Genomic DNA, 17,659 nt, shown 5'->3' with positions numbered 1-17,659 from the left:
ATTTAAAAGACGTGTAGATGTGGCGCTTAGGGACATGGTTTAGTGGGCATGGTGGTGTTGGGTTAACGGTTGGATGATCTTTAGAGGTCTTTTCCAACCTTAATGATTCTATGATTCTATGATTCTATGATTCTATGATTTGCCTGTATTTGTGTCCTGTAGGCACTGTGGTGTATGGAGAGCCCATCACAGCCAGCTTGGGTACCGATGGATCTCATTACTGGAGCAAGAATTGGGCTAAGGCGGCAGCTTTTGTCACTTCCCCACCACTGAGTCCTGACCCAACCACTCCTGATTTTCTCAACTCACTACTGTCCTGGTGAGTAGAGCTCTTTGTGTTCATACAGCACGTGCTTCATCATGAGACAAGTGGGTGATAAAAATAATAACTGTTGTAGCCAGCAAGCAAAAGGCTGTTTTACCTTTAGGAGTAAACCTGTGACAATAAAATATCTTAAATACCTGTCATTGTCTTTTCCAGTGGAGACCTCCAAGTTACTGGCAGTGCCCACTGCACCTTCAACACTGCTCAGAAAGCTGTTGGGAAGGACAACTTTACCCTGATCCCTGAAGGAACCAATGGGACTGAAGAGAGGATGTCCATCATCTGGGATAAGGCTGTGGTATGTCACACGTGTCATAGGCTTAGGCTGCAACTAGACCTTCAGAGCTGTAAGAGCTGCAGCAGTGTGTTGTTATCTCCCCCCAGATGCTTGTTGTGGTCCTTCCGCTTCAGGTTTTTGCCCTTTAGAGAACATTGGGAATCTGCTGTGCTGACAGCTATTTGCTTTTTGGAGTGGTCCCCACCTGGCTAATGCAGTGACTCCTTTTGTCTTTCCCCAGGTGACTGGCAAGATGGATGAGAACCAGTTTGTCGCTGTGACCAGCACAAATGCAGCTAAAATCTTTAACCTGTACCCACGGAAGGGCCGTATTGCAGTGGGCTCGGATGCTGATCTGGTTATCTGGGATCCTGACAGTGTCAAGACAATCTCCGCCAAGACTCATAACATAGTAAGGATATTTTCTACAATGTGAGCTCTGCTGCTCATTTCCTCCTCTCTTCCTTCAATGCCAGACAGTGCTGCCAAGAACTAGAGCTCATAACAACTCAGGGCTTTGTTTTCTCGATGCCCCAAGCCTCTCTGGTCTTACACCCAGTACAGCTCAGTTGTGTGAGCAGAAGGGAAGACTATTGAGTCCAAATCTGAAATCACATGAATGAGATTCCCCTGGGAGCAAAGAGATTGTCTGCTCTTTCTGAGTGTTGGATGCTTGGATCTGAGCACACAGAAAGCTCTTTAAATCTTCTAAAATATCAAAAGGCCTCTTATCACAATGTGTTATTAATGACCTTCTGACTCGCTAGCAGTGGGAATGTGAACTGCCCCTTTCCTGGTTGGGGTCAGTGAAGCTTGTCAGCTCGTGGACGCCTTTGCTGGAGATCTGATCCAGATCAATGAGTCTGAGCAGATTTACACCACGTACTGATCTGGCACATGTGTGTGGAGTCATACTTAGACATGATTTTACTGATCATCCCAATGTTAGTTGGCACAGGGAGGCACAAGGCAACGCCCAGACTAACCAGACCTTCCCCTTGTTTCTTCTGCGGCTTTGTGGTGGCACTCTTAGAGGCATGGTTTGCTTGTGGCCCACAGCTGTGTCCCATACCTTATACCTGGCTCCTACAGTGAAAAAGCTGTCCCACCCTGTGGGAAAGTGCAGAATGGTCTCAGTGCAAAGGGCTGGTTGGAGTCTCCCTGTGACATTCGAGCACTGTCTCAGAGAAAGCAACCACTGTTTGCATTTGTTGATGGCTTGTTTCACTGCTGGCGATGAACCTATGGAATGTTTGCCTGGAAAAAAACTCCTTGTTCTTTTTTCCGTGAATGCTTTCATTCACTCGGAGCTGAAGGAGCAAAATTTTCTTCCACACTTGGATCCCTGGGCACATTCACAAAGAAACTTTTTTTAAAGGTTTGGTTCACTTCCCTGTGACTTAACTCTGTGTCAGAATTGGTCACAGATGGCCTGGATTCATCCTGCCTGTGCTTAGACTTCTAACAGAGGCATCCAGACTCAGAAGTCTGGTCACTTCAATCCCCTTAGAGGTGCTTTCAGACTCATCACACCTCCAGTCTGGAGAGGAATGACTTGGAGGAGGAAGCCCAGGGACACAGCGCTATTACGTGCCAAATTTAGTGGTCTGAACCTGGGTTTGTGCTTGTGAATGGCTCAGAGAGCTGGAAGTAGCTTGCTGGGTGGAGTATTTGAAAGTCATTGCCATTTAATGGCTGTTGTCTTTAGGAAATGAGTTGGACCCTTTCAATTTCCTTACAGAAAACTCAGAGACTTTATCTTTTGTGGATATGCCCCAGTACAATCAGGATTGACTCCATGATTTTGCCATAGATCTGGGCTAGGCTGAAGGAGAACCAGATCCACCGTGGAGCAACCATTCAGAAATACTTTATACGCTAAGGACTGCAGATCTCCCTGAAACTCTTGCACCGTGTAAGAGGCCTCAGCGCTCAATGATCAGCTGTTGCCAAAAGCTGCATCTTTAAGTTGTGCCAAGACTATGGAGGATGAAGGGCTCTCGTTTTCAAGTGGTTTGTTTAGAGCGTGAAGGGCTGTCTAAGAAATCGCAGCTTTTTTTCTTACACGTCCAGTTCTAACCTCTTCCCCTGTCATTGCATCGCCTGTTATACCTGGCATTACACCTGTTGGGGTATTTTTTTGTCTCGCACTGCGCGTGTGCCTTGTGTTAGAGGAGAAATTGATAGGAGTGATGCCTTGAGAGTCAAGGCATCCTAGTTTGGTCAAGTATAAAACAAAAGCCCCTTTGAAAGTCAGGCAGAGCGTTTGCTGCAACACAGGGAGACGTAGTGGTTATGTGGCATCAGATGATTGTTACTTTTTTAAATGCTAGAGCAACATACGGCTATTTTCCAAGAATTCACACTGCTCTTGCCACTGTCTGGCAAGAAAACATTAGGAGCTAGAGAGGCAGATAGTGTTGTTCTTGGACCAGCCTAATTCATAAGCTTCTAACCAAGCCTCCTCCTTTGCCACCACAGCTTTTTTTCAGACTGGACCCAGTTCAGTGTCGGTTTAACCGCTGTTCTAGCTAATTGTAAATCTGCAGTCAAGCCTACCCGTACTTATAACACACTTCAAGAGCAAAGTCCATTATTAACTCAGTAAAAAAGACCTGGATTTGTCTCAGAGATGGTCACTAGAGTAACAGTCCCCAAATAACATGGTTGTGGAGCATCTCATTCCAGGATGCTTCATGGGTGGGACATTCATTCCTTTAAAACTTGTCTTTTTTCTGTGGTGTAATGTTTCCAATCCTGTTAATTGAGGATGAGCCATCCCATTAGAGTAAAACAAGATTGGCCTGGTCCCTGACCCATCAACCAAAACACAGGTGTGAAATACAGCTTTTCAAAATCATTATTTTTAGTATGAAACTCAGATAAAGCTTTATTTGGCTCCTAAGTCCCCCACAGTTCAGAAGAGATAGGTGCCTAAATGCATTTAAACAGGCAGGCTTTGAGATATTCTCACTCGAAACTGTATTTCCTCTTTAAGAATCTTGTTGCAATGCAAATTTTGCCTGAGTAAATCCGTAATAAATTTAGGCTGATAATAAAGACCAGCCTTTCTATTAAACCACAGCATATCCAACTCAGGTAAATGCTTGAGTTTGCTTCCATCTGTGCTTAAAATTTTGGCAATTGGCATGACTGGTGATTGCTAATTAAAGCACAGCAGGCTTTGCTGGGATGAATATGTTTGCCTCATGTTGTCTGTTTGTTTGTTCTAGTCTCTGGAGTACAATATCTTTGAAGGCATGGAGTGCCGTGGGTCTCCCCTGGTGGTTATCAGCCAGGGGAAGATCGTGCTGGAGGATGGGAATCTCCATGTCACCGAGGGATCTGGACGGTATATCCCCAGGAAACCGTTCCCTGACTTCGTTTACAAGCGCATCAAAGCAAGGAGCAGGGTGAGTATAAATGGTTGGATGCACATTTGTTCTCTCACTGAAACTCCTGGGTTAAAGTGGGTGGAAAACAGATGCTATTCCCTGGCTCGCAGACACACACTTCTGCAACAGAAAATGTTGCCTGGATAGGAGCCATATTTATCTCATTCCTCTTTCATTTTTGCTATTCACTTGAGTCATTACAGGAATATGCTTTGGCTTGAGCTTGGATTTTCTGCAAATTTTATTTTTCCGCTCTTTAATTCTTCTCTGTCTTGGGACACCTAAACAGAGCATGTGTCCAGGAACTGTCCATCTGCAAATAACCCGGCAGGCTTCTCCTGTCACAGAAGTACCAAGAGAAGTTATTGATAGCGTTTATGTATCAAACCTTTCAGTAACCATTTAGAATTCTAATTTATTGTTATAGATACATTATGCTGCTTTCTCTTCTGTCAGATATGATCAGATGCTCTTGTCTGGTGACTGGTGAGTCACAGGCGCAGCCTACTGACTATTTAAAAGTGAGAATTTTCTATTTTTAAGCAGCTAAAATTGTTGGAAAAGTGTTCTTGTAAATACACCCATTCAAAACAGAAACTGCCTTTTGATATGCCTTTAGTTGGTAAAAACTGAGAGAGAAGATGACACTGAACTCAGCTGCAACTTAGTTGCTGAGAACTTAAGTTTATTTCTAGATGAAATCAGATTTCTGAGGAGAAAAGCATTTTGATGTTTGAAGTGTTGCCCTCTCCTGGACAAAACCAGAGCTGTGTTAGTTCTGCTGACCATAGGTAATCTTCACATTCCTTGCAAATGATCTTTCCTTAATTGTTCTTGTGAAGAAATTGCAAGTTATCAAAATTACAACCTCAAATAATTTAGCACCGCAGAGAACAGATCCGTGGTTTCTGTTGTGTTCTGGTCTCCCACAGAAATACGTGTCTGACCAATAAATCCAATCGGGCAGCGTCTCAACTGGAATAATTGCATTTAACCCAATCTAAAGCTCCCAAGCTGGCGGTGTGAAGCTAGCCTGGCTCCTCTTTATGCAGACCTGCCTCTGTCTCAGCATTGTTTTGCTTTTCGGGGATGAGTAATAAGTTTCATTTGAGAGTTGTCAGGAGCCTTTAATACAACCGCAGGTAGGTGAAGATCATTAAAGGACAGAACTTGCGGTGCAAGCCTGCCTGTCTGCTGTAGGCTGCTCCCACCAGCTCGCAGCTAGCTGGGGCCACGGCAGTCCAGAGCGCGTTTCATTTTATCTGTGCTGCTTCAGAGACCAGCTACCACCTCAGGATCAGCACGGAGGAGATGATGTACGCTTTCAGATCCTCTTACCAAAGACAAATCTTGGCTTAGCAACATCTGGCCAGCTGTTTAGTTCTGTTTTGAAGGCTGTTTTGACCCTGAAGGCTGCCGGCTTCTGTCTTTTGCAGCTGGCCGAGCTGCGGGGTGTGCCTCGGGGCCTCTACGACGGACCCGTCTGCGAAGTGTCAGTGACACCGAAGACCGTCACACCAGCGTCTTCAGCCAAGACGTCTCCTGCCAAACAGCAGGCCCCACCCGTGAGGAACCTGCACCAGTCTGGATTCAGCTTGTCTGGTACGTACCTACTTTTATGGGGCTAAATCGCTTTGAAATCACGGCTTGTTTATACTCCTATACTCTGAATTAATTCTGCTGAAATTGGAAGGCAATGAGAGAGACTGTGATGCGTTTTTAGCTCGGAGGTTATCGCTTCAGAAAGGAGGAAGAGCAGTGTAGGAGCTATCATAAAGCCCTGCTTATTTTCATTTTTGAGTACCCCATTGCGTTCTGGGCTCGGTCCTCAGCCGGGTGCCCGAAGAGGGCAGATGGCACCAACTTCAGCGGAGCTTTGCCAGTTGAGACCAGCTGTGGATCTGGTATGTGGCAGATTTGATTTCTCAGCGTGCTGTTGCAGTGCAATAAGGGAAAACTATAAAAAGGAATAAAAAGGCTCGCTGAAGGAAAACCATTTAGCCACCTCTTATCTGTGCGGGGCTGGGTGGCTCAGGTGTTCGGCGATACTAATGCAGAACAGGTTTCAGCAGAATTAAGGCACTGGAGACCAGTAAGGGCTTCTCCTCCAAAGGTGATGCATTTTGGTGCACACGGTTGGAGCCTGGCCTAAGAGGGCTTGATGGGTTTCAGTGCAGCCGTGCTCTCCCGACTCCCTTGTCCTGCAGCTCGCTCGTCTCAAACTCTCGCTGGCGCGGGGGACCTGACCATTGCTTCTCTCTCCCGCAGGGGCACAGATCGATGACAACATCCCACGCCGCACGACTCAGCGCATCGTGGCACCGCCCGGCGGACGCGCCAACATCACCAGCTTGGGCTAAGGACCGACCCCTTCTGTGCCCGCCTAGCGGACCAGGGGACGGGGGCACCTGGAGACCCTTTTTGATTCTTTTAGAGCCTGTGACAGTTACTGCGGGCAACCAGTGAGGGGGGGGCTGAAGTAAGGCGCCTCTTTCAGTCCCCTCAGATTCCCTCCTCATCTTCACCAACCCCTCTCACTTCCCCCCTCAGCCCCTACACATTTAAAGAAATAAACCCTGTTTTGACACCTCTGACATGCAAAAGTAAATGTAAAGAGGATGTTTGAGATATGTGGCCTCTGTCCCATTCAGCATCTTTCTTTTAATAAAGGAAGGATAAAGTGAATTTTCCGGGAGCTGCCTTTAAGACACACAAAAAAGGAATAAATAAATAATAAATGTAAAAAATAGCTTTTTTTTTTTTTTTTTTTTTTTTAAAACGTCAAGCAGAAGAGTAGTTCAAGGGTTTTAAACTGGATATTCTGTAGGGTTCTGTGTTCCAGCAGGATAGCTAGGCAAGCACGGAGGGACAGGAATCCCAGCCTGTCTGTAACCATTCCCCACCACTGAATAGCTGTCTGCTGCCCAGAGAGAGAACAGGACCCAGCACTAGGAATTGACAAAGCGCATCGCACCCAGCCATCGGGTGAGCTAGAATCGTTGGGCAATTTGGTTCAGTTGGTTTGTTTTTTCATTTTTTTTTTTCCTTCTGGATTTTGCTGCAAATTAGGTCCTTGAGGAAACTTTTTTTTTTTAAATGTTTGTGTGTGTGTTTTTAATATGTTTGTATCATTGTGTTTACGAGCCTTATCTGAGAACTGGGGATCTCCCTGTTCTTCCTGGTCCTTCCCGAACCTCATTCAAGTTACAGACTCCCGTCAGTGTCACTGCCACTGCCACCCTGGTACTTCAGGTATTCCTAGGTTGCATCATTCCAGCCGACGCTTGCCACTTAGCTGCAATAGGAGGTCACGGAGCAGGTTCATAAGCTATGATCTTCACTTCAGTGTACTAGGTCTTGAGCTGGTGCAAAGAAAGGGGCTGGATACCAGCTGAGGAGCTGGGACAGAGTCTCTTGAGAAGTTTTTAGCAGTTAGTTTGTCTTCTCTTCCTGGAGGTGGAAATCGATAAGCAGGGGGCCATGGGCAAAGAGCAACACGTTGCTTGAAAGATTTCTGTAGCAGCCACGTTCCCCCTTCCTGGCTATCGATGAGTGGTTATTTAAAACTTTATGAGAGCTTATCTTTAGCTCTCATCGGAAGGCCGGTCAGTCGAGTGTGTGGCTGAGCATCTGTGGCAATTCCGATTCGAGTCAGGATGCCCAGCTGTTGTAACTGGGAGCCTCAGAGCAGCTCAATGGGTCAACAGCAGCTGAGAATCCCTCGTAGACGGTGCAAATTTCAGAGTCACTCATTCCTTCAGGAATCTGCCTTTGTGCAGATACTCATGAGAAAGCCTTCCTCAGTTCCCCACCCCTCCTCAGATGCCTGCTGCCTCAGATTTGAGAAACCAGAGGCCCCAAGTGGTCCTTGAATGAATTTAGGAGCCCCAGCTTCTGTGGTAGTCAGCGGGATCTGGGCATTTAAGTATCTTCTGGAAAGTCTTCTAGCCCTAGTATTGGAGGCTTATTATTTTCAGGACATGGAGAATAAATCTGCACCATTAGATTCCCACTTAAACTCAGCTGCAGGGCTCAGCGGTCCCAAGGACTTGGCTTGTCTCTTAGGACAGAGAGCTTTTCTACCCGCAGCTAACACAGCATTACCTCCACTGTCTGTATGCCCTGGCACTTGGCTGCATCTTCTGCTTTCTCTTCTATTTGTACTTTGCCACGTACATTGACCTTGTTTTTCCATATTTGTGAGTATTTTCTTAAATGGTGTTTACAGGTTCTTTTAGGGAAAAAACTATACATATGAAGGCTTTTAAGAAACAAGTACCAAATTTGTTGTTATGAAGCATTAATGCTGGGATTTGCAAAGGATCTGGAAGCTACGTAGGTACCCAAACCCTCCCAGCTTCAGCACCTAATTCCTTGAGGCCCCTTTGAACACAAAAGTTGAGAAAAACATTGCCATATTCATCCATGCATTTTGCATTTAGGTTTAACTCTTGGGTCTTTTAGTTTTGCATAAAAGAGTTTGCACTTTGTTTGTTAAGTAATCCGTGAACTTAATATATATTGCAGCTATTTTCATTTTTTTTCACCTATATGTTAAAATCAATTTGAACGAGTTGGGGAGAAAAAAAAAAGAATTGCAGATCCGTTTCAATTCTACGAAACACTTGCGGCTCTTCAGTATTCACTTAAGTCTTCCTTTTTTTTTCCTTCACTGACTCATGATGACTTTTTAGTTTTAATTTGTTCTTCAAAAGGAAAAAAAAATCACAAAAAAAGATTTTTGCAGGCTATGTAAGCATGTTTTTTCCTGTGAGAGCTCGTCCGCTTTGTGTCTGTTTAATGAATGTCATATGTAAATGCTTAAAGAAAAAAAAAGACGATGACTTAATTAATTAATTAACCGCAGTGACTTGAAGCTCTAAAAATAAAAAAAAAGTAGGATTTAATACTAGCTGGATTTAACCCTCGGATTTGTGATTGTGAACCATGAGTGGAGGAGCTGTAAGTGCTAAAGCTGATCATGTGTGTAGACAAAAAGAAGTACTGATATTTGACCATTGTCTCAATGGCAAAAAAACCCCACCCCCAACCCCAAGTCTTGTGTTTTATTCCTTAAGAACTCTGTGTTATATTACCATGGGAACTCCTAATAAAGACAAAATGTTGTTGTTTCACTAGGTGCATCTGTGTCTCAAGGTGATACGTGTTCTGTGTAACGACGTACCTTGGCTGGTGCCTTCAACAGAGAAAACCCAGCTGAGCTCTGACATCAGTGCTAAAGTGGGCTAATGGTAGTCCTGTGTAGGAGTAAGATGTACGGTAGCTACGGTTCCTTGGAAGATGGTGATGGTGAAGAGGAATCAATGGTCCACAGTGTAATTTCCTTAGAGAAAAGCAAGCCTCTGCTCAGGGCAGTTGTCTGTTTAGGGCAGTATTTGGCAAAGCAGAGACATTTGCCAGAAAACTCCGTGCTCCGCGTTGCAGAGATCAGCAAAAGAAGCTTAAGCTATTGGTACAGCCCTCAGCCCTCCGATGTGTTTCTACTTAGACCCTCGTGACAGCGATGGAGGAGGGGAGAGAAAGTACAGCCGTAAATAGAAGCCACACACAGATAACTGAATGGGGAGTGTTAGAGCTGGCTGGAGAAATGCCAGTGAAACTTTCGGTGGTGGTTGGGTTTTACTGTGTCGCAGAGATGCTGGGTGAGATCGCAGCAGATCGTGGGAAGGGCTCAGAAAGAGCCAGCATTGCTGTCAGCCGCTCATCCCTTGGTTGCTGCATCCCTACATCCACCAGATCAACCCTCTCGGTGGTCTTCCCCCAAATCCAGGCTCAGCTGGAGCTTGCAGCTGACTTTGCAACGATGTTTAGCTCTTGTTCCTCATCTGAACAAAACCAAATGTTCAAGTGCTCTGTGAAATGCAGTTAGCTTTCTCTACACAGCTTTAAACCTGGCACCCCTATCCGGTGGGAAGTTTTAAGAGGGTTTTCTTTTTATCTGATGAGAAGGGGCAATGGTCACCCACTAATAAAAAGACCTCTGGTTAATGTGGGGATCCTGGCTCTGTCACCAATGACATGCAGTTATTTGGCTACTGGCAGCTTTAATTAGATGTTAGCATATATGCAATCAAATCCCATAGAACAGGGTTGGTGGGTAGCTGTGTGTAAGATTTATTAGCTTGTCGCAACAATAATATCCCAGTGAAAGATACATTCAGCCTAAAGCACTGGTGTTTAGTTAACACACATCTGCAAAGCCTCTATTTGTCTTTATTCTATCATTATTTCTTCCTCCAACGCCTAAATTGGAAAGAAAGAAACCTCTTCCCTAGGAAATCAATTCCAGGGACTCAGTGAACCTGGTCCGTGTTGGAACAGGCCAAAAAATATCAACTGAAGCATGTAGAAGTTTTTGAGGTCAGGAAGATGTCATCAACAGCCAGATCTAAACCTAACGTGTACTGAGGAACCAAGCCAGTGAGGAATCTCGGAAGGATATTCAGGTCAGCGGGGCAGTGCTGGTTTGCAGCTGCAGAAGAGCACAAGAGTAGCCATATTTTGTCAACCTGTTCATCCAGGTAATTCCTTATGCTGGCAGCAACGAGGCCCAGCTCATGGCTCGTTATGTACGCGCTGATTTGGTTCTCTGCAGGCCTCCCATTGACTGGTCTGCGGCTACGTGTGTAAGACCCGATATAGATCTGATCTTAACATTGATACAGAATTAGTGGCTAAAAGGAGAAGAAAGTAAGTCGACAATGAATTTGACTTGGTGACCTGGAACACTAGCCGCCAGCTCGTGAGGAGAGGTGGGTTATCAGAGCTGAGGACAACGTGGCTTGATTTATTCCTTAGTGTTGGGAGCAGTAATTGCCACGGGTCCTTGCATCTCAGCTGTCCTGCTTCAGCGTGTGCCAAGACCTCGCACCGGATTTTCAAAGCCAAGGCTTTTGTGACCTAGGACTCATTTATATCTACAGCTATATCTATATTCTATATACATATATAGAAGCATATATATGTAGCTCTCTCCACCGCAACCGGTTTTGCAGCAGACAAAATTAATTTGCAGTATTTTGCATTTCCTGCAGGCTAAAAACAGTGTTTCTGCAGCTTAATACCTTCCACCACGGTAATTTGAGGGTGTCTGAGTGCATAGGCCCTCAAGGCTCCTTGGCAATATGGACCTGGTTGCTTTGCACTTCAAAAAAACCCACTGTTGGGTAACCCTTAGCGTGGGTTACCGTGACTGGCACCTTCACGTGGGCTGGAAACATGGTATCACGCCCCTAACTGAAGTACTATATGACTCTAGATAGCTTGTGCTGGACAAAAATCCTATCAATTAATATTAAGTTCAATTAACTTAATTTTCCCAAGATTTTTATGACTCTAAAAATTAAAGCATTTAGTACTTTTAGCTGCTTGCTCTACACGGATGGAAGCTTCAGAACCGGTTTTCTCCCCTTTTTTAGCACAGAAGGTGAAGGTTGAGCTCCCTGCCATTAGGTGGCAGCAGGACATGCAAGAATGGAAATGACAAACTCCCTTGAGGCACATGGATCATCTTAAGAATGATGTAGGATGTAATAAATGTAGAACATGCACGGGGCTTATGATTACTGTGACAGAGAGATGACATACACATATATCCTCTCTATTATATTAATATATTGGATAGTATTTCAATGTTAAAAAGATATGAATCATCCAAATGTATTCTGTTATAGTTTAAGTCTAACAAGACACCCTCCTATAATAAAATACAGAGCAAGCCATGAACTTTATCTATCAATTTAGTTACAGGAAAAAAACTCCCAAACATTCTTTTTTTAAACAGATTTTGGCTTTTCTCCACAAAGGCATGATATCCGAGAGCAAAGGTAAGGTAGATTGGAGGAAATGGCAGTGGGGGGGGGAGGTGGGGGAAGAGAGAAAGAATGAACAATTGTTTGGTTTATCATATTAGTTGTTCCACTCATTTCTCATTGAGAGAATAGTAAAAAATAGAATTACAAAAAACTCCCTAACGATTTTTCCTCTCTAACTGGGAAAATGTGCAGATTTTTTGCTCTGTGTTGTTTTTACCAGCAGCAGGAAAAGTTTTCCCTGGGGGGGGAGGTGGGGGAAGAGAGAAAGAATGAACAATTGTTTGGTTTATCATATTAGTTGTTCCACTCATTTCTCATTGAGAGAATAGTAAAAAATAGAATTACAAAAAACTCCCTAACGATTTTTCCTCTCTAACTGGGAAAATGTGCAGATTTTTTGCTCTGTGTTGTTTTTACCAGCAGCAGGAAAAGTTTTCCCTTAAAAAAAACCCAAACCACTCAGAGAAAATGAAATCATTTTCTGCCTTGAAAATAATAAAAACTAATTCTGTTCAGTACTAAGCTGTGCCACCATCTCTCTCCAAGAACTAGCTGCTGGCTAATATCTGCAGGAGAATCATTTCCCTCTTTGCTACTGCTCCTCCCGTTCCTCTTTCTTCGTGTAAAACTGCAAACTTTGCCAGCTGACTGCTCTACAACCAGAGGAGATTATCTGTTTTTTCTCCCATGTAACACAGGCCAGAGAAGTTGCCCTCTGCTAACTCCAGTAAGTTGTGACTGACTTACAGCCTTGGCACTCTCGCTGTGGATTTACCACTATGTACTTGAGTCTGTTGTTCTTTCCACAAGCATTTTCTTCAGCTATTAACCAATAAAACTTGGCAGATGCTTTACAGTGAGTCTTTCAGTGCTGATTTGCGAAGCCTCAAATGGCAGAAAATCCCTTGGTTATTTATTCCATGGATTAATCATCTTCATGGTTAATTTTTTTTCCCTGCTTCTGATTTGAATTGGCCTGCCTTTAATTTCTCGCCAGTAGTTCTTGTTATGCCTTCCCACAGCAGAGGAAAGATCCCTCGACGACCTATGGGACTGCTCTCCAGGCTGGTAGCACCGTTTGAAACCGGGGGGCTCCGCCGCCGAGCCGAATGCGTGGCTCTGGCCCTCTTCCACCCCACGTCCCGCCACGTCCTGCTGCAGAGACGCAGCCTGAACCCTCGTGTGATGAGAGCAACAGATCTGCAACCAGCACCACACTGAATATTTATAAGCTTATACAGCTCATGTGCGCTGAGGAAGGCTGCGAAGCCTTCCCCTCGCTGACCCTTTGCTATTCATCTGAGTCGCAGGCCGGCTAGCCCGAGTTGATGAAAGGCTGCGTGACTATAGAGGATTCGTAACAGCATCAAAAACTGTGGGAAGGTCTGACCCGACGAGCCTGCGTTCCTCAGGTTTTGGCTATGGATGTGGATTCCTGTTGCTGGTACGTGTAAGTGCATATAGAAAATGAAGAACCTCTTTTTGCAGCAGTCCTTTTCTAAAGTTGCAAATAAGGCCAATGTTTGCTTCCCCGAAGTAGTAATGCTTGTTGCTCAAAAAAAAGTTTTAAATTGCTCATTTTTCCCATGTAAACTGTGAGGAGAAGAGTGATCACATCTAACCAGTAGTGTTGAATTGTTAGGATTGGAATGTAGAGGATGACAAGAAATGCGTGCGTCTGTGGGCAAGCCAGACCCCATACAGCAATGGAGGGCATTTATATTTAATGTCTGTCATGCAAAACATTCCTAAGATATAGAGTAGCGCAAATGCAAGAATAAATAAAGTAGATGACAGATCGGTGCTACCTAGGCAGCTTTGTCAGATGGTAGCTTGTTCTGCTTTCTGAATTGCGATTCCAAAACATAATGATTACTACGCTTTTTTCTGCTTTGTTTCATTCAGATTTCAGACAAGGGTTCAGAAACTTTACTTAAGCTCACACACTTAAATTTGAATTTCATTTGTGCAACAGCCACATCTCGTCCTCCGCCAGTCCCTGAAATAGGAGCAAGCAGAGTACAGCGTTCCAATATAAACTGTTGTTTACTAACGGTTAGGTGACAGGGGAACGGGGTGTGATTATTACAGCTACTCAATATATAAAATTATCTCGGTTGTTAGCCCAGAAAATCACATAGTAGTTTTCTGGAAAATGGTTAGTTAAACTGCTAACTGAGCTCTAGTTTCTGTCATTCTTAGTCTTATTCTAAGTCCAAAACGCAATCCCTACTCCCGAGACTTTGCTCACTAAAACCACCGGCTGTTTGCGCCTTCCCTCGTTCCCACAGGAGGGCACCAGATCCACGTGTTTAACCTGCATTGCGCTTCCTTTCGTGAGGCCCTTTCTCCCTCAGATTGCTTCTTCCACGACGGGTATGGACCTACTTAACTACAAAGTACACAGGCCCTGGCATTTGTATATCTATTATGCTTTTCAACACCAAAACCTGCCATATTTTGCTTTGTCCTAGATTAGATAGATGCTGGTTCGTACGTAACTGAAATAACCTCTTTTTTTTTTTTTTTTTTTCAAATCAAAATTGGCTGTAAGTGTAGTAGGGAATCATCTGGTTTTCATTGCATTTTTTAATTCATAGATGAAATTCTGCAGAAAAGCTATAGTTTTAGAAATTCTGCAGAAAAGCTATAGTTTTACTAGTGATTTCCTGAGAGCCCCGTCAGAGTCACCCCATAGGCTTTTTCTACAGATTCTTGAAAGATTTTTGTTACAAGTCAGTCAAAGCATGATGAAAACTGCTGCATCTTTCTCCCTTAACCACATCAACTAAGCAGGAAAATGTCCTGTTTTCTTTATGCATGTCTTTGTAGCTTTTTCCTCCCATAGGACAAAGACAGATGTAGCACAGGAGTGACAGAGAGGTTTTGGAGGTGGATGTCACCTTGGTGGAGCGTTGCGTTTCTGGAGTAGGGAGGGGAAGTCCGTTGCCAAGTCAAACAGCAATTGGGGGTTGGCCTGGGACTATATGACATTCAAATGTCACAACTCATCAGCTACACTCAGGCTTCTGGCTCCACGTGCCAGACAATTCCCAGGAATGGCTTGCTTTGTGTGATACTTTAAAGAGCAAGCGCATCATGAGGTTCAATGTGGACTTCCTTTCCGGGCCATTTCCTATTACCTCTTGATCAGAGAGAAACATGAAGCTCCAGAGGACTCAGCTGGACATTTCAAGGCTGAGACCCAAATTAGCTGAAGATTGACCAAAGCTCTACAGAAGACCCTGCGGTTTGCTCCTCTTTGCTCTCCTACCCTCTCTAAAGCTTGTCTGGTTATAGGACCGAGCTTTCCCAGGCTCTGGGCCAATTCTGTAATGAACTACCATCCCACATTTTTGCTTTAAGCCAGTTGTATTTTGTCCTTTCCTCTAACAAACTTGCAGCAGCCGCACTGCTGAGTGCCGGAAAGACCCTACAGAGGCTCAGGGGGCTTCAGTGTGACCTGGGCTTAGCAGTCAGTTTGAAGTCTCCTGAGATTTTATATTTTAAGAAACACAGTGAAAAAAGTCTCCCTCTCATAGGATATCAGGGCAGGCATGGAAATGAGCCCTTCCTCACTCTGCTAGCATGGAGGCTTGGAGGAATCAGCATTAGTTTTCCAGCCTCCTGCGAACCTCACTCCTATAATTAGATCCACATATTGTGCCCACGTGGAGACATAACTGGAGCTGGAAGGTTTCTTCTGCTCATCTCCAGATGTGTCTCCTGCCTCAGCCCAGGCAAATGCTAGGATTAACAGCTCCTAACAGGCAAGGTCATTCAAGATATCCACTGCCCCAAACAGCCACAGCAATGGTACGATAGCTTTGCCTCATTCATGGTATCACTGAGGTTGTGTTCGTGCAGGTGACATTCTTTATCCTTCCAGTATGCTAAGGAGGAATTCGTTTGTTTGCAGTAGACTATTTTTACTGCACCTGAATTCATTAATCTCTCCAAAAATAATGTTGAAGGCACATGTATTAAAAACCATGCTTTCAGCTTGCCATGGACAGAACTGGGCACCCCCAGTGAGCGCTTTACTGATGGCATTGATTTAGTATTTTTGCATGCATGCAAAATCAAATGCCAGAAAAGCACAAGCAAGAAAACTTTATCTGAAAAAGAGGGAAAGGACCTCTTTTCCCTGAGCTACCATTGATTTTCTATGATGAGAGTTTTAATCAAGCCCTTGTACCTTTAAGCCGTAAGTTATTAGAGAGCAGGGACAGTCTTTCTGAGGACGTGCTGACACCCTGAGCTTTCAAGATTATTAATCAAAACTGTGGGTTTGGAGGAGGGGGCTTGGGGGGTTTTGGGTACTTTTTTTTTTGCAGCCACCACTAAACTGCCAAATAATGTCAGATGGTAGAGAACAATGAGAATCCCCCATAGAGATCTATAAATAACGGCTATAAACGTGCCTCATAAATTAGTCAAAGGGTTATTTTCTCCTACCCGCATTCCCTCCCTCACGTTCAAATTCAATTTTACTCATCCGGTGCCTCCCCCTGCACTGCCGTGCGGGAAGCTTGGGTGGAAATCTCTAAATGGACAAGGGTGGAGCTCTGCGGGGGAGATTTCCACTGTGGCAGGCACAAACCAGCGCTGCAGAGAGACTCCCAACCCAATGCCAGAGTCGGTCCCCTTGTAATATGTCCCCAAAGATGCCACACACCCTGCATGGACCGAGTAGGTCACCCACTGACTTGGGTTTGTACCTGAAATGAAATACAAACCATAATAGGCCTGAGTCGCGCTCCACAGAGAAAACCCAAGGCACGACAAGGGTTTTTTTCCCCCTGAACAACGTATGGGTTTTGTGAAGATCCTGGAGGGAGGGAATATTGCTGGTTTAGGCTTTTGAGGAGGACAGACAGAAGGTTTCAGACATGCAAAACACAAGCTAAACAGTGACAACGGAGTGGAAAGGTCCTACCCAGCATCCCAAAATTACTCAGTGGGACAGCCAGAAATACAGAGAGACTGTCTTCGTTAAACAGTGTTGTTTCAAGAGGCATAAACCAGTCCAATGGGAGGAGCAAACCACAGATGGTAGATGCTGCAGACGTCTGTGTGCATGTGTGTGTGCATAATACCCCAGGAAGGGCAATTACTGCCCACCCCTGCCCCAGCCAAGGTAACCACTGGTGCCGCTGTACGTGGTTTGAAGGGGTCTCTGCTTATACGTGAACGTTGCCACGTATAAAAATGATTAATTGGCAGATTAGAAATGTGACCCCAAAAGGTATTGTTCTCCGTGATGAAAGACGAGCCTGGCCAAGGATTTACAGCCCAAGCGTCTTATTGCCATAGTAGGGCTGTGCTTGCAGGCGAGGTTATTATGGTGAATGTTAATGATGACTGCATCTGGGTAAAAGCCTCTCCATCACCTCTCGCTGTCGATGCCTCTTCCGTAGCTATGGAAATGGCACCTTCTGTTCAGCTGCTGCTTCTGATTAAAATTCAAGTGGAGAGGGATGGGGAAAGAAAAGCCAGGGGACAAACACAGCTGATGAGCCAAGCAGCATGGAGGAGGAGAAGGCTGCAAGGTACCTGTTCAGCTTCTCAGAGAGAGAGAGGGTGCTGGGCTTAATTCCTCTGATGGCAGCGATCTAGGGTGAGAGCCACTGTCCCGTTTGCCCAGCATGAAGCCTAGATAAAGAAAGAGTCCCTGCCATGAGGAACGTGCGCTTGGAGTACCTGTAGGAACGGCAAACACCAAGGCAGAGTGCCTTGCCCCAGCCATCACCAGCCCTCTCCCTTGCAGAGGCAGGTAAAGAGATGGGGTTTCCTGGCTGCTGTGTTGCTTCCCATGGTTTTGCCT

General features: G+C 44.9%; 1 protein-coding gene across 1 annotated transcript in view; it reads left to right on the top strand.

Annotated features, from left to right (window-relative positions):
• LOC104080355 (dihydropyrimidinase-related protein 2) overlaps nucleotides 1-6,744 on the top strand; it is a 38,655-nt gene extending 31,911 nt beyond the window's left edge. Inside the window, exons 8-13 of the mRNA XM_009582724.1 lie at nucleotides 163-319; nucleotides 482-623; nucleotides 844-1,014; nucleotides 3,836-4,015; nucleotides 5,434-5,599; nucleotides 6,266-6,744. Of these exons, the coding sequence (XP_009581019.1) occupies nucleotides 163-319; nucleotides 482-623; nucleotides 844-1,014; nucleotides 3,836-4,015; nucleotides 5,434-5,599; nucleotides 6,266-6,357 (908 nt within the window). The 3' untranslated portion in view covers nucleotides 6,358-6,744. The remainder of the gene's footprint in view (nucleotides 1-162; nucleotides 320-481; nucleotides 624-843; nucleotides 1,015-3,835; nucleotides 4,016-5,433; nucleotides 5,600-6,265) is intronic.
• The last annotated feature ends 10,915 nt before the right edge of the window (nucleotides 6,745-17,659 follow it).

This window comes from Fulmarus glacialis, unplaced genomic scaffold (assembly GCF_000690835.1).
Source record: "Fulmarus glacialis isolate BGI_N327 unplaced genomic scaffold, ASM69083v1 scaffold4678, whole genome shotgun sequence".
NCBI classification, from domain to species: Eukaryota; Metazoa; Chordata; class Aves; order Procellariiformes; family Procellariidae; genus Fulmarus; species Fulmarus glacialis.
This window is presented reverse-complemented; position numbering and strand designations above follow the sequence as displayed.